General features: G+C 53.2%; 1 protein-coding gene across 1 annotated transcript in view; it reads right to left on the bottom strand.

The window, feature by feature from the left end:
• Positions 1-2,737: 2,737 nt before the first annotated feature.
• LOC140426008 (netrin-G1-like) overlaps positions 2,738-15,625 on the bottom strand; it is a 262,666-nt gene continuing 249,778 nt past the window's right edge. Inside the window, exons 4-5 of the mRNA XM_072510281.1 lie at positions 11,659-11,793; positions 2,738-3,758 (exon numbers count right to left, since the gene is read on the bottom strand). Coding sequence (XP_072366382.1) covers positions 3,535-3,758; positions 11,659-11,793 — 359 coding nt within the window. The 3' untranslated portion in view covers positions 2,738-3,534. The remainder of the gene's footprint in view (positions 3,759-11,658; positions 11,794-15,625) is intronic.

Here is a 15,625-nt window from a genome sequence, read left to right as displayed (position 1 = left end):
GTCAGTACTGAGGGAGTGCTGCACTGTCAGAGGGTCAGTACTGAGGGAGAAAGTTGCCATAGTAGCATTGGGAGGAATGTTGAGGGAATCCTCCTTCTTATCAAATGGCGGAAAGCCCTGGAGGGGTCGAATGGCGTGCTCCTGCTCCCAGTTTGTATGATCGTACCTATGTTCCTCTGTTAATCTTCACACCTCAACCATCTTCACAAATGGGGGTAGCACGGTGGCGCAGTGGTTAGCACTGCTGCCTCACGGCACCGAAGACCCGGGTTCGATCTCGGTCCCGGGTCCCTGTCCGTGTGGAGTTTGCACATTCTCCTGTGTCTGCGTGGGACTCACCCCAGCACCAAAAGATGTGCAGGGTGGGTGAACTGGCCACGCTAAATTGCCCCTTAATTGGAAAGAAATTGGACACTTTAAATTGTAAAAAAATACATTGTGATAAATAACCAGATTTTCTGTTAATTTTGTTGTAGTGGGATCTTGCTGTGCACTTACTGCCTATGACGCAGAGGTGGTCACACTGTCAAAGGTGCTATAGAAATTCAGTAATTAATAATTATTAATAATAATAATAATAATAATAATCTTTATTGTCACAAGTAGGCTTACATTAACACTGCAATGAAGTTGCTGTGAAAAGCCCCTAGTCACCACATTCCGGTGCCTGTTCGGGTACACAGAGGGAGAATTCAGAGTGTCCAAATCAGCTAACAGCGCGTCTTTCGGGACTGTGGGAGGAACCCGGAGCATCCGGAGGAAACCCACGCAGACACGGGGAGAACGTGCAGACTCCGCACAGACAGTGACCCAAGCCGGAATCGAACCCGGGACCTTGGCGCTGTGAAGCAACAGTGCTCACCACCCAATTATAATCAAGAAGCCAAATGGACAATAAGATCCAGAATGGAATTGAATCAAACTGATCTTTAACCCCTTCCTTCCTGGGTGGGGGCACAGGGTCAGAGAGACTCAGTCTGAGCTCAACATGCAATCCTGCTTTGCGATTGGATGCGGAGATCCTTGCGATGCACAAATGCTGTTCATAAAGTTTCAATAAAAACCTTTCGTGAAACTGGGGCACTTTGTTGTGATCATTTGTATAATAAACGGGATTTTCTGGCACATAATTCCAGCCTAGGCTGGGGCTGAATGTCCTCAATACAGAGCGGGGTCGCGACCCTGAGCTGCGGCCCCTCAATGACAAACCTCCTCGTTCTCAGGGTGGAGGGCCAGGCCTTTTGCTGAATCTCACTTCTCCAGAGCTGGAATCTCCGACTCTCTGATGAATTAATTACAGTCACTGGGAAATCAGACGAGGGGAAGAATCTCATTGCAGAGTCACTGGGAGTTTCACAGCCACAGATATATTCACAAAGACAAACATCTATTTACACACAAACTACATCACAGCGTGTGGGATTGCAGGGAAATAACGTCATCTGAATACAAAATAATCAATATACACAAACACTGTGATTGCTGCTCCCGATCCGACCCACACGGGCCTGATAGAGCCCCCCACCCCCCCAACTGCTCCCGATGCGACCCACACGGGCCTGATAGAGCCCCCCACCCCCCCCCACCTGATCCCGATCCGACCCACACGGGCCTGTTAGAGCCCCCCACCCCAACTGATCCCGATCCGACCCACACGGGCCTGATAGAGCCCTCCTCCCCAACTGCTCCCGATCCAACCCACACGGCCTGATAGAGGCCCCCATCCCAACTGCTACCCATCCAACCCACAGGGGCCTGATAGAGCCCCCCACCCCCCAACTGCTCCCCATCACCCCACATGGGTCGAATAGAGCCCCCACCCCCCAACTGCTCCCCATCCAACCCACATGGACCTGATATAGCCCCCCCCCAACTGCTCCCCATCCAACCCACATGGGTCTGATAGAGCCCCCCCACCCCACCTGATAGAGCGCCCTCCCCAACTGCTCCCCATCCAATCCACATGCGCCTGATAGAGCCCACCCCCCCCAACTGCTCCCCATCCAACCCACATGGTCCTGATAGAGCCCCCCCCCCCCAACTGCTCACCATCCAACCCACATGGGCCTGATAGAGCCTCCCACCCCCAACTGCTCCTGATCCAACCTACATGGTCCTGATAGAGCCCCCCACCCCTCCAACTGCTCCCCATCTGCCCCGCATGGGTCTGATAGAGCTCCCCACCCCAACTGCTCCCGGTCCGACCCACACGGGCCTGATATAGCCCCCCACCCCCTCAACTGCTCCCCATCCAACCCACACGGGCCTGATAGAGCCTCCCACCCCCCCAACTGCTCCCCATCTGCCCCACATCGGTCTGATAGAGCCCCCCACCTCCCCATCTGCCCCACATGGGTCTGATAGAGCCCCCCACCTCCCCATCTGCCCCACATGGGTCTGATAGAGCCCCCCCATCCCAACTGCTCCCCATCCAACCCACATGGGCCTGATAGAGCCCCCCCCCAACTGCTCCCGATCCGACCCACACGGGCCTGATAGAGCCCCCCACCCCCCCAACTGCTCCCCATCTGCCCTACATGTGTCTGATAGAGCCCCCCACCCCATCTGCTCCTGGTCCGACCCACATGGGCCTGATAGAGCCCCCCACCCCCCCAATTGCTCCCCATCTGCCCCACATGGGTCTGATAGAGCCCCCCATCCCCCCCAACTGCTCCCCATCTGCCCCACATGGGTCTGATACAGCCCCCCACCCGCCTGAACAGGATAGGAACCGGATTTCAGAGGGGGGAGGGGGGGGGGTCAGGAATTCCACAGACCCCCTAATCGACAAGATTACACAGGAATGCTGATTAAATTCCCGAATGTGGGAAGCACAAAACTGTCCCTCATATTCCATCTGTTAGTGACTCCCTGACAGAAAGGCCATGTCCCCACTCAGTAATCCCATCAGGGAGAGGGCCACAGACAGACTGAGTTAGTGGGAATTGTCTGCGGGAGGCAGTGAGAAATTCCCGGTTAGAGTTTCCACCTTTTGTGTGAGGTGTTAAAGCGAGAGTTCCTGTCCTTTCAGATGGATCACCTCACTCTGTGCAGGAAGAGCAGGAGGGGGTTCCCTCTCTCCCAGTGTCCTGCTCAATATTTACCCCTTTCGAACATCTCACACAGATTATCACATCATTCACAGATCGGTATTGGTTGAAATGTCCTCCAATGGCCGGAAAGCTTTGGGAGTCCTGAGCTAGTGAAAGGCGCTAGGGAAATGCAAATCCTTCCTTTGTTTCTTTGTCTCAAAGCTGAAGTTGGGATGAGTGGCTGGCAGTTGTAGAATGAATATTAGCTGCTGCCTTGGATCCGGGGACAGTCGGAGCTTCCTGTCCCCACTGACTGCTGATTCCGTCCAGGATCTGAGATGGGGCCAGTTGGCTGAGTGGGGTCAGGTTTGGAATCCAGTTTGTATTTCCCAGGGTGGGGTGTGTGAGGGAGGGGAGCGTGTTTTAACAGCGACACAGTAAACCCTGCGTTCTCCTGTGCTCTCTGCACCTTCCCGTGAGTGTCCACGGCGCTGGAGGCTGGTCAGAGCGGTACGTTGGCGACGATTAGCAGAGCAGTCAGTGAGAGCAGCACCTGGTGTAAGGTGGGGTCTCGGGGGGATTTCGAGACACATCCTCCTGCCCCCTTCCTGCATTGGACTTTCTCACACAGGAGGCCGGTGTAGGGAGCGGGACAGAGACACCTCCCATTGTCCTCACACACTCCTCCATTCTCACATCGTGACAGCAAGTTATCACACACTCTGGCTGAAAAAGATCAGAAACAAGAAAGATCAGCTGATTGAAAATCTCCCCACATTACAGATCGTTTCAATGTCACCACTCGCAGGGTTCCACCTGACAACAACATCCAGGCACTGAGAATAGAATAAAGATTAGCACACAGATTCCAAACAGAATCTGCGGAGCTTCAGAAAGAAGTGGGAAAAAAACGTGAGGAAAACACATCCGACAAAGTTAAATTATAATAATAATAATCTTTATTGTTACAAGTGGGCTTACATTAACACTGCAATGAGGTTACTGTGAAAATCCCCTAGTCGCCACACTCCGGCGCCTGTTTGGGTACGCGGAGGGAGAATTCAGAATGTCCAATTCACCTAACAGCGCGTCTTTCGGGACTGTGGGAGGAAACCGGAGCACCCGGAGGAAACCCACGCACACACAGGGAGAACGTGCAGACTCCACACAGACAGTGACCCAGCGGGGAATCAAACCTGGGACCCTGGCGCTGTGAAGCAACAGTGCTAACCACTGTGCTACAGTGCCCTGTGTCCCCGTCGCCCCACCACCACCGCTGATGTGACGGTATTTGGACGGGGTTTACACCAGGTCTGAACCAATGGGAACTAGGCAAATAGACCCCCCAGGGTGCACAGACCCCAGGGATGGGGGGGAGAGAGACCCGCCCTGGCACAACCCTGGCAGTGCCTGGGGGCAGTTCCCGGGGACTGTGCCTGGGGGCAGCTTCCACTAGGGAGCTCCATGAGGGAATGTTCCTTGTGTCTGTGGGACGAGGTCTCCATGACTCGGGGGGGGGGGGTCCTTGTTCTTATTTCTATATCTGTTAGGCGGGTTGGCCTTTAAGAATGGTGCCCTGCTCTCCCAAAGGGCGAGGTTTCTGAGCACAGCCCGCCCGCGTGGTGGCCAGGGACCTCCTCTCCCAAAGGGCGAGGTTTCTGAGCACAGCCCGCCCGCGTGGTGGCCAGGGACCTCCTCTCCCAAAGGGCAAGGTTTCTGAGTAGCCCGCCAGTGTGGGGGCCAGGGACCTCCTCTCCCAAAGGGCGAGGTTTCTGAGTAGCCCGCCCGCGTGGGGGCCAGGGACCTCCTCTCCTGAAGGGCGAGGTTTCTGAGCACAGCCCGCCCGCGTGGGGGCCAGGGACCTCCTCTCCCAAAGGGCGAGGTTTCTGAGCACAGCCCGCCAGCGTGGGGGCCAGGGACCTCCTCTCCTGAAGGGCGAGGTTTCTGAGTAGCCCGCCAGCGTGGGGGCCAGGGACCTCCTCTCCTGAAGGGCGAGGTTTCTGAGTAGCCCGCCCGCGTGGGGGCCAGGGACCTCCTCTCCTGAAGGGCGAGGTTTCTGAGTAGACCGCCAGCGTGGGGGCCAGGGACCTCCTCTCCTGAAGGGCGAGGTTTCTGAGTAGCCCGCCAGCGTGGGGGCCAGGGACCTCCACTCCTGAAGGGCGAGGTTTCTGAGTAGCCCGCCAGCGTGGGGGCCAGGGACCTCCTCTCCTGAAGGGCGAGGTTTCTGAGTAGCCTGCCAGTGTGGGGGCCAGGGACCTCCTCTCCCAAAGGGCGAGGTTTCTGAGTAGCCCGCCCGCGTGGTGGCCAGGGACCTCCTCTCCTGAAGGGCGAGGTTTCTGAGTAGCCTGCCAGTGTGGGGGCCAGGGACCTCCTCTCCCAAAGGGCGAGGTTTCTGAGTAGCCCGCCCGCGTGGGGGCCAGGGACCTCCTCTCCCAAAGGGCGAGGTTTCTGAGTAGCCTGCCAGTGTGGGGGCCAGGGACCTCCTCTCCTGAAGGGCGAGGTTTCTGAGTAGCCCGCCAGCATGGGGGCCAGGGACCTCCTCTCCCAAAGGGCGAGGTTTCTGAGTAGCCCGCCAGCGTGGGGGCCAGGGACCTCCTCTCCCAAAGGGCGAGGTTTCTGAGTAGCCTGCCAGTGTGGGGGCCAGGCACCTCCTCTCCTGAAGGGCGAGGTTTCTGAGTAGCCCGCCCGCGTGGGGGCCAGGGACTTCCTCTCCTGAAGGGCGAGGTTTCTGAGTAGCCCGCCAGCGTGGGGCCAGGGACCTCCTCTTCTGAAGGGCGAGGTTTCTGAGTAGCCCGCCCGCGTGGGGCCAGGGACCTCCTCTCCCAAAGGGCGAGGTTTCTGAGCACAGCCCGCCAGCGTGGGGGCCAGGGACCTCCTCTCCTGAAGGGCGAGGTTTCTGAGTAGCCCGCCAGCGTGGGGGCCAGGGACCTCCTCTCCCAAAGGGCGAGGTTTCTGAGCACAGCCCGCCAGCGTGGTGGCCAGGGACCTCCTCTCCTGAAGGGCGAGGTTTCTGAGCACAGCCCGCCAGCGTGGGGGCCAGGGACCTCCTCTCCCAAAGGGCGAGGTTTCTGAGCACAGCCCGCCCGCGTGGGGGCCAGGGACCTGCCTCCAGAGTTTCTTTCAACTAAGCTTTGAAAATATGTGGCGGGGTTCTCTCAGCCCACGCCGGGCGGAGAATCGCATGGTCGGGCGCGAATCGTGCCACGATGCCACAACGCCGATCCGCCGATTCTCCGGAGATCAGAGAATCAGCGTCATTGCCACCAGCGCGGTCGGCGCGGTGCCGGTCTGGGGCCGCTCGACGAGAACAATTGAGAGACTGGACGGTAAGCTGGTTAGGAGAGAGTAGGAAACGTGACCAAAGGCTCGAGTTTTAAGAAACCAATGAAGTGGATGGGTCGAGGGAATAAAATTGCTGAATAAATGTTGAAGGAGAGACTGTGGATCAAATTGTCTCCCGTCGTGGTCACCATATTTTAGGGTGGATGTTGCATCTTTCGAGAGGTTCACTCACTAATCAGCTTTAAACAGGCTTCTACTTGTAGGCACTTGCAGCTGGAGCTTGTTAATTAGTTAATTGGATTAGGCCAGTTTTCAGAGGCTTCATTCACAGTATAAAAGTGATCCCCTACAGTACAGACTTTGTTTGCACTGAGTGCTGAATTTGGTGCTTTTTGAGTGCGATAGTAAGAGTTTGGTGACCGAGGGAGTTAGGTGAGGAGGGAGTAAGGTGCTCCTTTCATTTTGTTTCCAACATTTCCGCAAAGAGTGCGAAGAGAGCCAGGAGTTTACAGAAAGTGTAGCTGACTGGGAGCAGAGTCGGAGGGCGGAGATCTAGTTAGTCCACAGGGCAGCTATATTCTGTAAGGTAAGAGGGGATGGAGGCTAGGCCAGTTGCATGCTCCTCCTGTAGGATGTGGGTGGTGAGGGATACCACCGGTGTCCCCGCTGACTATACCTGCGGGAAGTGCACCCAACTTCAGCTCCTCAAAGACCGCGTTAGGGAACTGGAGCTGAAGCTGGATGAACTTCGGATCATCCGGGAGGCAGAGGGGGTGATTGAGAAGAGTTACAGGGAGGTAACCACACCCAAGGTACAGGACAAGAATAACTGGGTTACAGTCAGGGGGAAAAAAACAAACAGGCAGACAGTGCAGGGATCCCTCGTGGCCGTTCTCCTTCAAAACAAGTATACCGTTTTGGATGCTGTTGGGGGGGATGACCTACCGGGGGTAGGCCCTAGCGGCCAGGTCTCTGGCACTGAGTCTGGCTCTGGGGCTCAGAAGGGAAGGGGGAGAATAGAAAAGCTATAGTTGTAGGAGATTCAATGGTTCGGGGAATAGATAGGAGATTCTGTGGTCGCGAGCGAGACTCCCGGAAGGTATGTTGCCTCCCGGGTGCCAGGGCCAGGGATGTCTCAGATCGTGTCTTCAGGATCCTTAAGGGGGAGGGTGAGCAGCCAGAAGTCGTGGTGCACATTGGTACCAACGACATAGGTAGGAAAAGGGGTGTGGACGCAATAAACAAGTTTAGGGAGTTAGGCTGGAAGTTAAAAGCCAGGACAGACAGAGTTGTCATCTCTGGTTTGTTGCCGGTGCCACGTGATTATCATAGAATTTTTCATAGAATTTACAGTGCAGAAGGAGGCCATTCGGCCCATCGAGTCTGCACCGGCTCTTGGAAAGAGCACCCTACCCAAGGTCAACACCTCCACCCTATCCCCATAACCCAGTAACCCCACCCAACACTAAGGGCAATTTTGGACACTAAGGGCAATTTATCATGGCCAATCCACCTAACCTGCACATCTTTGGACTGTGGGAGGAAACCGGAGCACCCGGAGGAAACCCACGCACACACGGGGAGGATGTGCAGACTCCGCACAGACAGTGACCCAAGCCGGAATCGAACCTGGGACCCTGGAGCTGTGAAGCAATTGTGCTATCCACAAGGCTACCGTGCTGCCCCGTGATAGCGAGGCTAGGAATAGGGAGAGAGTGCAGCTGAACACGTGGCTGCAGGAATGGTGTAGGAGGGAGGGCTTCAGGTATTTGGATAATTGGAGCGCATTCTGGGGAAGGTGGGACTTGTACAAGCAGGACGGGTTGCATCTGAACCAGAGGGCACCAATATCCTGGGAGGGAGGTTTGCTAGTACTCTTCGGGAGGGTTTAAACTAATTTGGCAGGGGAATGGGAACCGGATTTGTAGTCCAGCAACTAAGGTAGCCGATATTCAGGACGCTAAAGCGTGTAATGAGGCAGTGGGGAAGGGAACACTGACAAAGGAGAGTACTTGCAGGCATGGAGATGGGTTGAAGTGTGTATACTTCAACGCAAGAAGCATCAGGAATAAGGTGGGTGAACTTAAGGCATGGATTGGTACTTGGGACTACGATGTGGTGGCCATCACGGAAACTTGGATAGAAGAGGGGCAGAAATGGTTGTTGGAAGTCCCTGGTTATAGATGTTTCAATAAGATTAGGGAGGGTGGTAAAAGAGGTGGGGGGGGGGGGTGGCATTATTAATTAGAGATAGTATAACAGCTGCTAAAAGGCAGTTCGAGGAGTATCACCCTATTGAGGTAGTATGGGTTGAAGTCAGAAATAGGAAAGGAGCAGTCACCTTGTTAGGAGTTTTCTATAGGCCCCCCAATAGTAGCAGAGATGTGGAGGAACAGATTGGGAAACAGATTTTGGAAAGGTGCAGAAGTCATAGGGTAGTAGTCATGGGCGACTTTAACTTCCCAAATATTGAGTGGAAACTCTTTAGATCAAATAGTTTGGATGGGGTGGTGTTTGTGCAGTGTGTCCAGGAAGCTTTTCTGACACAGTATGTAGATTGTCCGACCACAGGAGGGGCAATATTGGATTTAGTACTGGGTAATGAACCAGGGCAAGTGATAGATTTGTTAGTGGGGGAGCATTTTGGAGATAGTGACCACAATTCTGTGACTTTCACTTTAGTAATGGAGAGGGATAGGTACGTGCAACAGGGCAAGGTTTACAATTGGGGGACGGGTAAATACGATGTTGTCAGACAAGAATTGAAGTGCATAAGTTGGGAACATAGGCTGGCAGGGAAGGACACAAGTGAAATGTGGAACTTGTTCAAGGAACAGGTACTACGTGTCCTTGATATGTATGTCCCTGCCAGGCAGGGAAGAGATGGTCGAGTGAGGGAGTGAGTGAGAGAAGTTGAATGTCTTGTTAAGAGGAAAAAGGAGACTTATGTAAGGCTGAGGAAACAAGGTTCAGACAGGGCATTGGAGGGATACAAGATAGTCAGGAGGGAACTGGAGAAAGGGATTAGGAGAGCTAAGAGAGGGCATGAACAATCTTTGGCGGGTAGGATCAAGGAAAACCCCAAGGCCTTTTACGCATATGTGAGAAATATGAGAATGACTAGAGCAAGGGTAGGTCCGATCAAGGACAGTAGCGGGAGATTGTGTATTGAGTCTGAAGAGATAGGAGAGGTCTTGAACGAGTACTTTTCTTCTGTATTTACAAATGAGAGGGGCGATATTGTTGGAGAGGACAGTGTGAAACAGATTGGTAAGCTCGAGGAAATACTTGTTAGGAAGGAAGATGTGTTGGGCATTTTGAAAAACTTGAGGATAGACAAGTCCCCCGGGCCTGACGGGATATATCCAAGGATTCTATGGGAAGCAAGAGCTGAAATTGCAGAGCCGTTGGCAATGATCTTTTCGTCCTCACTGTCAACAGGGGTGGTACCAGGGGATTGGAGAGTGGCGAATGTCGTGCCCCTGTTCAAAAAAGGAACTAGGGATAACCCCGGGAATTACAGGCCAGTTAGTCTTACTTCGGTGGTAGGCAAAGTAATGGAAAGGGTACTGAAGGATAGGATTTCTGAGCATCTGGATAGACACTGCTTGATTAGGGATAGTCAGCACGGATTTGTGAGGGGTAGGTCTTGCCTTACAAGTCTTATTGAATTCTTTGAGGAGGTGACCAAGCATGTGGATGAAGGTAAAGCAGTAGATGTAGTGTACATGGATTTTAGTAAGGCATTTGATAAAGTTCCCCATGGTAGGCTTATGCAGAAAGTAAGGAGGCTTGGGATAGTGGGAAATTTGGCCAGTTGGATAACGAACTGGCTAACCGATAGAAGTCAGAGAGTGGTGGTGGATGGCAAATATTCAGCCTGGATCCCAGTTACCAGTGGCGTACCGCAGGGATCAGTTCTGTGTCCTCTGCTGTTTGTGATTTTCATTAATGACTTGGATGAGGGAGTTGAAGGGTGGGTCAGTAAATTTGCAGACGATACGAAGATTGGTGGAGCTGTGGATAGTAAGGAGGGCTGTTGTCGGCTGCAAAGAGACATAGATAGGATGCAGAGCTGGGCTGAGAAGTGGCAGATGGAGTTTAACCCTGAAAAGTGTGAGGTTGTCCATTTTGGAAGGACAAATATGAATGCGGAATACAGGGTTAACGGTAGAGTTCTTGGCAATGTGGAGGAGCAGAGAGATCTTGGGATCTATGTTCATACATCTTTGAAAGTTGCCACTCAAGTGGATAGAGCTGTGAAGAAGGCCTATGGTGTGCTCGCATTCATTAACAGAGGGATTGAATTTAAGAGCCGTGAGGTGATGATGCAGCTGTACAAAACTTTGGTAAGGCCACATTTGGAGTCCTGTGTACAGTTCTGGTCGCCTCATTTTAGGAAGGATGTGGAAGCTTTGGAAAAGGTGCAAAGAAGATTTACCAGGATGTTGCCTGGAATGGAGAGTAGGTCTTACGAGGAAAGGTTGAGGGTGCTAGGCCTTTTCTCATTAGAACGGAGAAGGATGAGGGGCGACTTGATAGAGGTTTATAAGATGATCAGGGGAATAGATAGAGTAGACAGTCAGAGACTTTTTCCCCGGGTGGAACAAACCATTACAAGGGGACATAAATTTAAGGTGAAAGGTGGAAGATATAGGAGGGATATCAGAGGTAGGTTCTTTACCCAGAGAGTAGTGGGGGCATGGAATGCACTGCCTGTGGAAGTAGTTGAGTCGGAAACATTAGGGACCTTCAAGCAGCTATTGGGTAGGTACATGGATTACGGTAAAATGATATAGTGTAGATTTATTTGTTCTTAAGGGCAGCACGGTAGCATTGTGGATAGCACAATTGCTTCACAGCTCCAGGGTCCCAGGTTCGATTCCGGCTTGGGTCACTGTCTGTGCGGAGTCTGCATGTCCTCCCCGTGTCTGCGTGGGTTTCCTCCGGGTGCTCCGGTTTCCTCCCACAGTGCAAAGATGTGCAGGTTAGGTGAATTGGCCAATGATAAATTGCCCTTAATGTCCAAAATTGCCCTTGGTGTTCGGTGGAGGTGTTGAGTTTGGTTAGGATGCTCTTTCCAAGAGCCGGTGCAGATTCAAAGGGCCGAATGGCCTCCTTCTGCACTGTAAATTCAATGCTAATCTATGGTTGATCTAGGACAAAGGTTCGGCACAACATCTTGGGCCGAAGGGCCTGTTCTGTGCTGTATTTTTCTATGTTCTATGTTCTAACAGCCTCTGAGATTCCCCACAGTAACTGGACTATCCGATACCCTGCTGACACTGACACACAGAATCCGGGATGGCGAGGGGGCAGGAGCTGGTGTGGAACGGTCTCTTACCTTGACAGCCCCTGTGCCAGTAATACCCGGGCAGGCACCTGTCGCACTTGGGACCTGTTGCACCAGCCTTACAGTCACAATATCCCGTGTCATTGCAGCGATGGTGGAGTGAGCCATCAGGATTACACTTACAGTCTGTGGAAACAAGACACACACACACATACTGCACACAGATTCCCAATCAAACACATCAACACAAAGTCAGCAACACAAATGACCGTGACCCAGGACAAGAGATGGTCAGACTCGGAGAGTAAAACAAAGTCTCCAACACTTTATAAAGTGTTTCAATGCTGCACACACTGGCTGTACACAACCTGTGTTCCACTGTCTGCGAAACTACACAGAATCAACACTGATTAACAAGGCCAAGGAAAGGCAAGCCAAGCAATGAGCAGCACGGTGGCATTTTGGTTAGCACAATTGCTTCACAGCTCCAGGGTCCCAGGTCCGATTCCCGGCTTGGGTCACTGTCCGTGCGGAGTCTGCACGTTCTCCCCGTGTATGCGTGGGTTTCCTCCGGGTGCTCCAGTTTCCTCCCACATTCCAAAGATGTGCAGGTTAGGTGGATTGGCCACGCTAAATTGCCCTTCGTGTCCAAAATTGCCCTTAGTGTTGGGTAGGTTACTGGATTATGGGGATAGGGTGGAAGTGTGGGTTTGGTAGGGTGCTCGTTCCAAGAGCCGGTGCAGACTCGATGGGCCGAATGGCCTCCTTCTGCACTGTAAATTCTATGAAATTACCACAGGGTAGAATCCACCAGCAGGAACATAGGAACATAGGAATTCGGAGCAAAAGTCGGTAATTCAGCCCCTCGAGCCTGCTCCGCCATTCACTCAGATCCTGGCTGATCTCTTCCGGGTCTCAAATCCACCTCCCCACCTGATCCCCATCTCCCTCTAACCCATTTTTAAAATCAGAAATATGTCAATCTCCTTCTTGAAATGATTTAATGACTCAGACTCCACCGCACTATGGGGCAACGAGTTCCACACATTCACCACCCTCTGCGAGAAGTAGTTCCTCCTCATCTCAGTTCTAAATCTACCGCCTCTCAAACTATATCCGTGATCTGTGAGCAGAGAAATTATGTTCAACTTGGAACAAACTTGTCGATCCAATTGGAAAACTGCAAACATTTCTGTCTCCGTCATTTAAAAAGGAGAGACAGACACTGGGGAAGGTGTAAAATAAGATGTTGTAGGATGTACCATGTAGGATGGTAGCAGAACGGAACTAACAGGAAACCTGAATAAGCTTGAGATTGTTTCTCTAGAACAGAGGAGGATGAGGGCTGACCTGATCGAGGTATTTAACATGATGAAAGGGTTTCATTGGGGAGACATCGAAACGTAGGATGATGCCATTCAGCCCCTCGAGCCTGCTCCACATTCAAACAGATCATGGCTGATCATGTAGCTGAACATCATCTTCCCCCTCTATCTCCATATCCCATGGTTTCATTAATATCCAGAAATCTATCGATTTCTGTCTTGAACATGCTCAATGATTGAAATTCCTCCTCACCTGAGCCCTTTATTGTGACTCAGTGTCCACTGCTTCTAAACCATGCCCCAGCCAGGGGAAACATCCTTCTAGCATCTGCCTATCATGCCCCTTAAGAACTTAATACGTTTCACTGAGATCACCTCTAAATATAACCTAGATCACACAGACCCAGGGCGGGATTCTCCGAACCCCCCCGCCGGGCTGGAGAATCGCCAGGGGGGGGGGGGCAGCGTGAATCCCGCCCCGCCACCCCGCACCGGCTGCCGGATTGTCCGGCGCCGTTTTTTCGCCGGGGGCGGGAATCGCGCCGCGCCGGTCGGGGGCCGTTGGCAGCGCCCCCCCCCCCCCCCCACAGCAATGCTCCGCCCCGCGATGCGTCGTGTGGCCGCCTGTTTTCGGTAGGTCCCGCCGGCTTGAAATACACCAGGTCCTTACCGGTGGGGCCTGGCTCTGCGGGCAGCCTGCGGAGTCCTCAGGGGGGCGGGGGGGGGGGGGGGATCTGGTGGCCTGGCCCGCGATTGGGGCCCACCGATCCGAGGGCGGGCCTGTGTCATGGGGGCACTCTTTCCCTCTGCACCGGCCGGTGTAATGGTCCGCAGAGCGGAGAAGAACCCCCTGCGCAGGCGTTGGGATGACACCAGCACACGCCGGCGATCCCGCGCATGCGCCAACTCGCGCTGGCCGGTGGAGGCCCTTCGGCACCGGTTGGCGCGGTGCCAACCCCGCCGGCGCCGGCCTAGCCCCTGAAGGTGCGGAGGATTCCGCACCTTCCGGGCGGCTCGACGTTGGAGTGGTTCACGCCACTCCTCGGCGCCGGTACGACCCACCCCGCTGGGTAGAGGAGAATCCCACCCCCAGTGTCCACAATCTCTCCTCACAGAATAATCCTGCCATCCAGGAATCAGTTTTGTAAACATTCCCTACATTCCTTCGATGGAAAGAATATCCTTTCTTAGATACAGAGATCAAAACTGTACAAATACTCCAGGTGTAATCTCACCAAGGCTCCATACAATTCCAGCAAAACACCTTAACTCCGGTATTCAAAACCCCCCATGCTGAAGGTCACTAAACCACTTGCCTTCCTAGTTTCTCGCTGCACCTGCAGCCAGCTTTCAGAACCTTGTGAACAAGGACACCCAGATCCCTTTGTACATCTGATTTTGGGTCACTGTCTGTGCGGAGTCTGCACGTCCTCCCCGTGTGTGCGTGGGTTTCCTCCGGGTGCTCCGGTTTCCTCCCACAGTCCAAAGATGTGCAAATTAGGTGGATTGGCCGTGATAAATTGCCCCTTAGTGTCCAAAGGTTAGGTGGGGTTGTAGGGATAGGGTGTGGGAGTGGGTCTGGGTGGGGTGCTCTTTCCGAAGGTCAGTGCAGACTCGATGGGCTGAATGGCCTCCTTGTGCACTGCTGGGATTCTATGATTCTATCTACACTGCCTAATCTTTCCCATTTAAGAAATACTGTGCATTTGGGGTTAGGTGGGTGGGCCATGATAAATTGCCCTTAGTGACCTAAAAAAAAAGGTCAGGAGCGGTTAGGGGGATAGGGTGGAGGTGAGGGCTGAAGTGGGTCGATGCAGACTCGATGGGCCAAATTGCCTCCTTCTGCACTGTATGTTCTATGGTCTATTTCTGTTTTAACTACCAAAGTGGATAAGTTCACATTTTTTCACAGTATGTGCTTACTTAGCCCCCACTCTAATCCCTGTACACACAGGACTGCGCGGCAAAATCTGGCTTCAACTCCATCTACAAGTTTGCTGACGACACGACTATCGTGGGTCGGAACTCAAACAACGACGAGTCCGAATACAGGCGGGAGATAGAGAACATAGTGGAGTGGTGCAGCGACAACAATCTCTCCCTCAATGCCAGCAAAACTAAAGAGCTGGTCATTGACTTCAGGAAGCAAAGTACTGTACACACCCCTGTCAGCATCAACGGGGCCGAGGTGGAGATGGTTAGCAGTTTCAAATTCCTTGGGGTGCACATCTCCAAAAATCTGTCCTGGTCCACCCACGTCAACGCTACCACCAGGAAAGCACAACAGCGCCTATACTTCCTCAGGAAACTAAGGAAATTCGGCATGTCCACATTAACCCTTACCAACTTTTACAGATGCACCATAGAAAGCATCCTATCGGGCTGCATCACAGCCTGGTATGGCAACTGCTCGGCCCAGGACCGCAAGAAACTTCAGAGAGTCGTGAACACCGCCCAGTCCATCACACGAACCTGCCTCCCATCCATTGACTCCATCTACACCTCCCGCTGCCTGGGGAAAGTGGGCAGCATAATCAAAGATCCCTCCCACCAGGCTTACTCACTCTTCCAACTTCTTCCATCGGGCAGGAGATACAGAAGTCTGAGAACACGCACGAACAGACTCAAAAACAGCTTCTTCCCCACTGTTACCAGATTCCCAAACGACCCTCTTATGAACTGACCTCATTAAC

Source organism: Scyliorhinus torazame, chromosome 7 (assembly GCF_047496885.1).
Source record: "Scyliorhinus torazame isolate Kashiwa2021f chromosome 7, sScyTor2.1, whole genome shotgun sequence".
NCBI classification, from domain to species: Eukaryota; Metazoa; Chordata; class Chondrichthyes; order Carcharhiniformes; family Scyliorhinidae; genus Scyliorhinus; species Scyliorhinus torazame.
The sequence above is the reverse complement of the archived record's forward strand: the minus strand, read 5'-3'. Positions and strand labels throughout refer to the sequence as shown.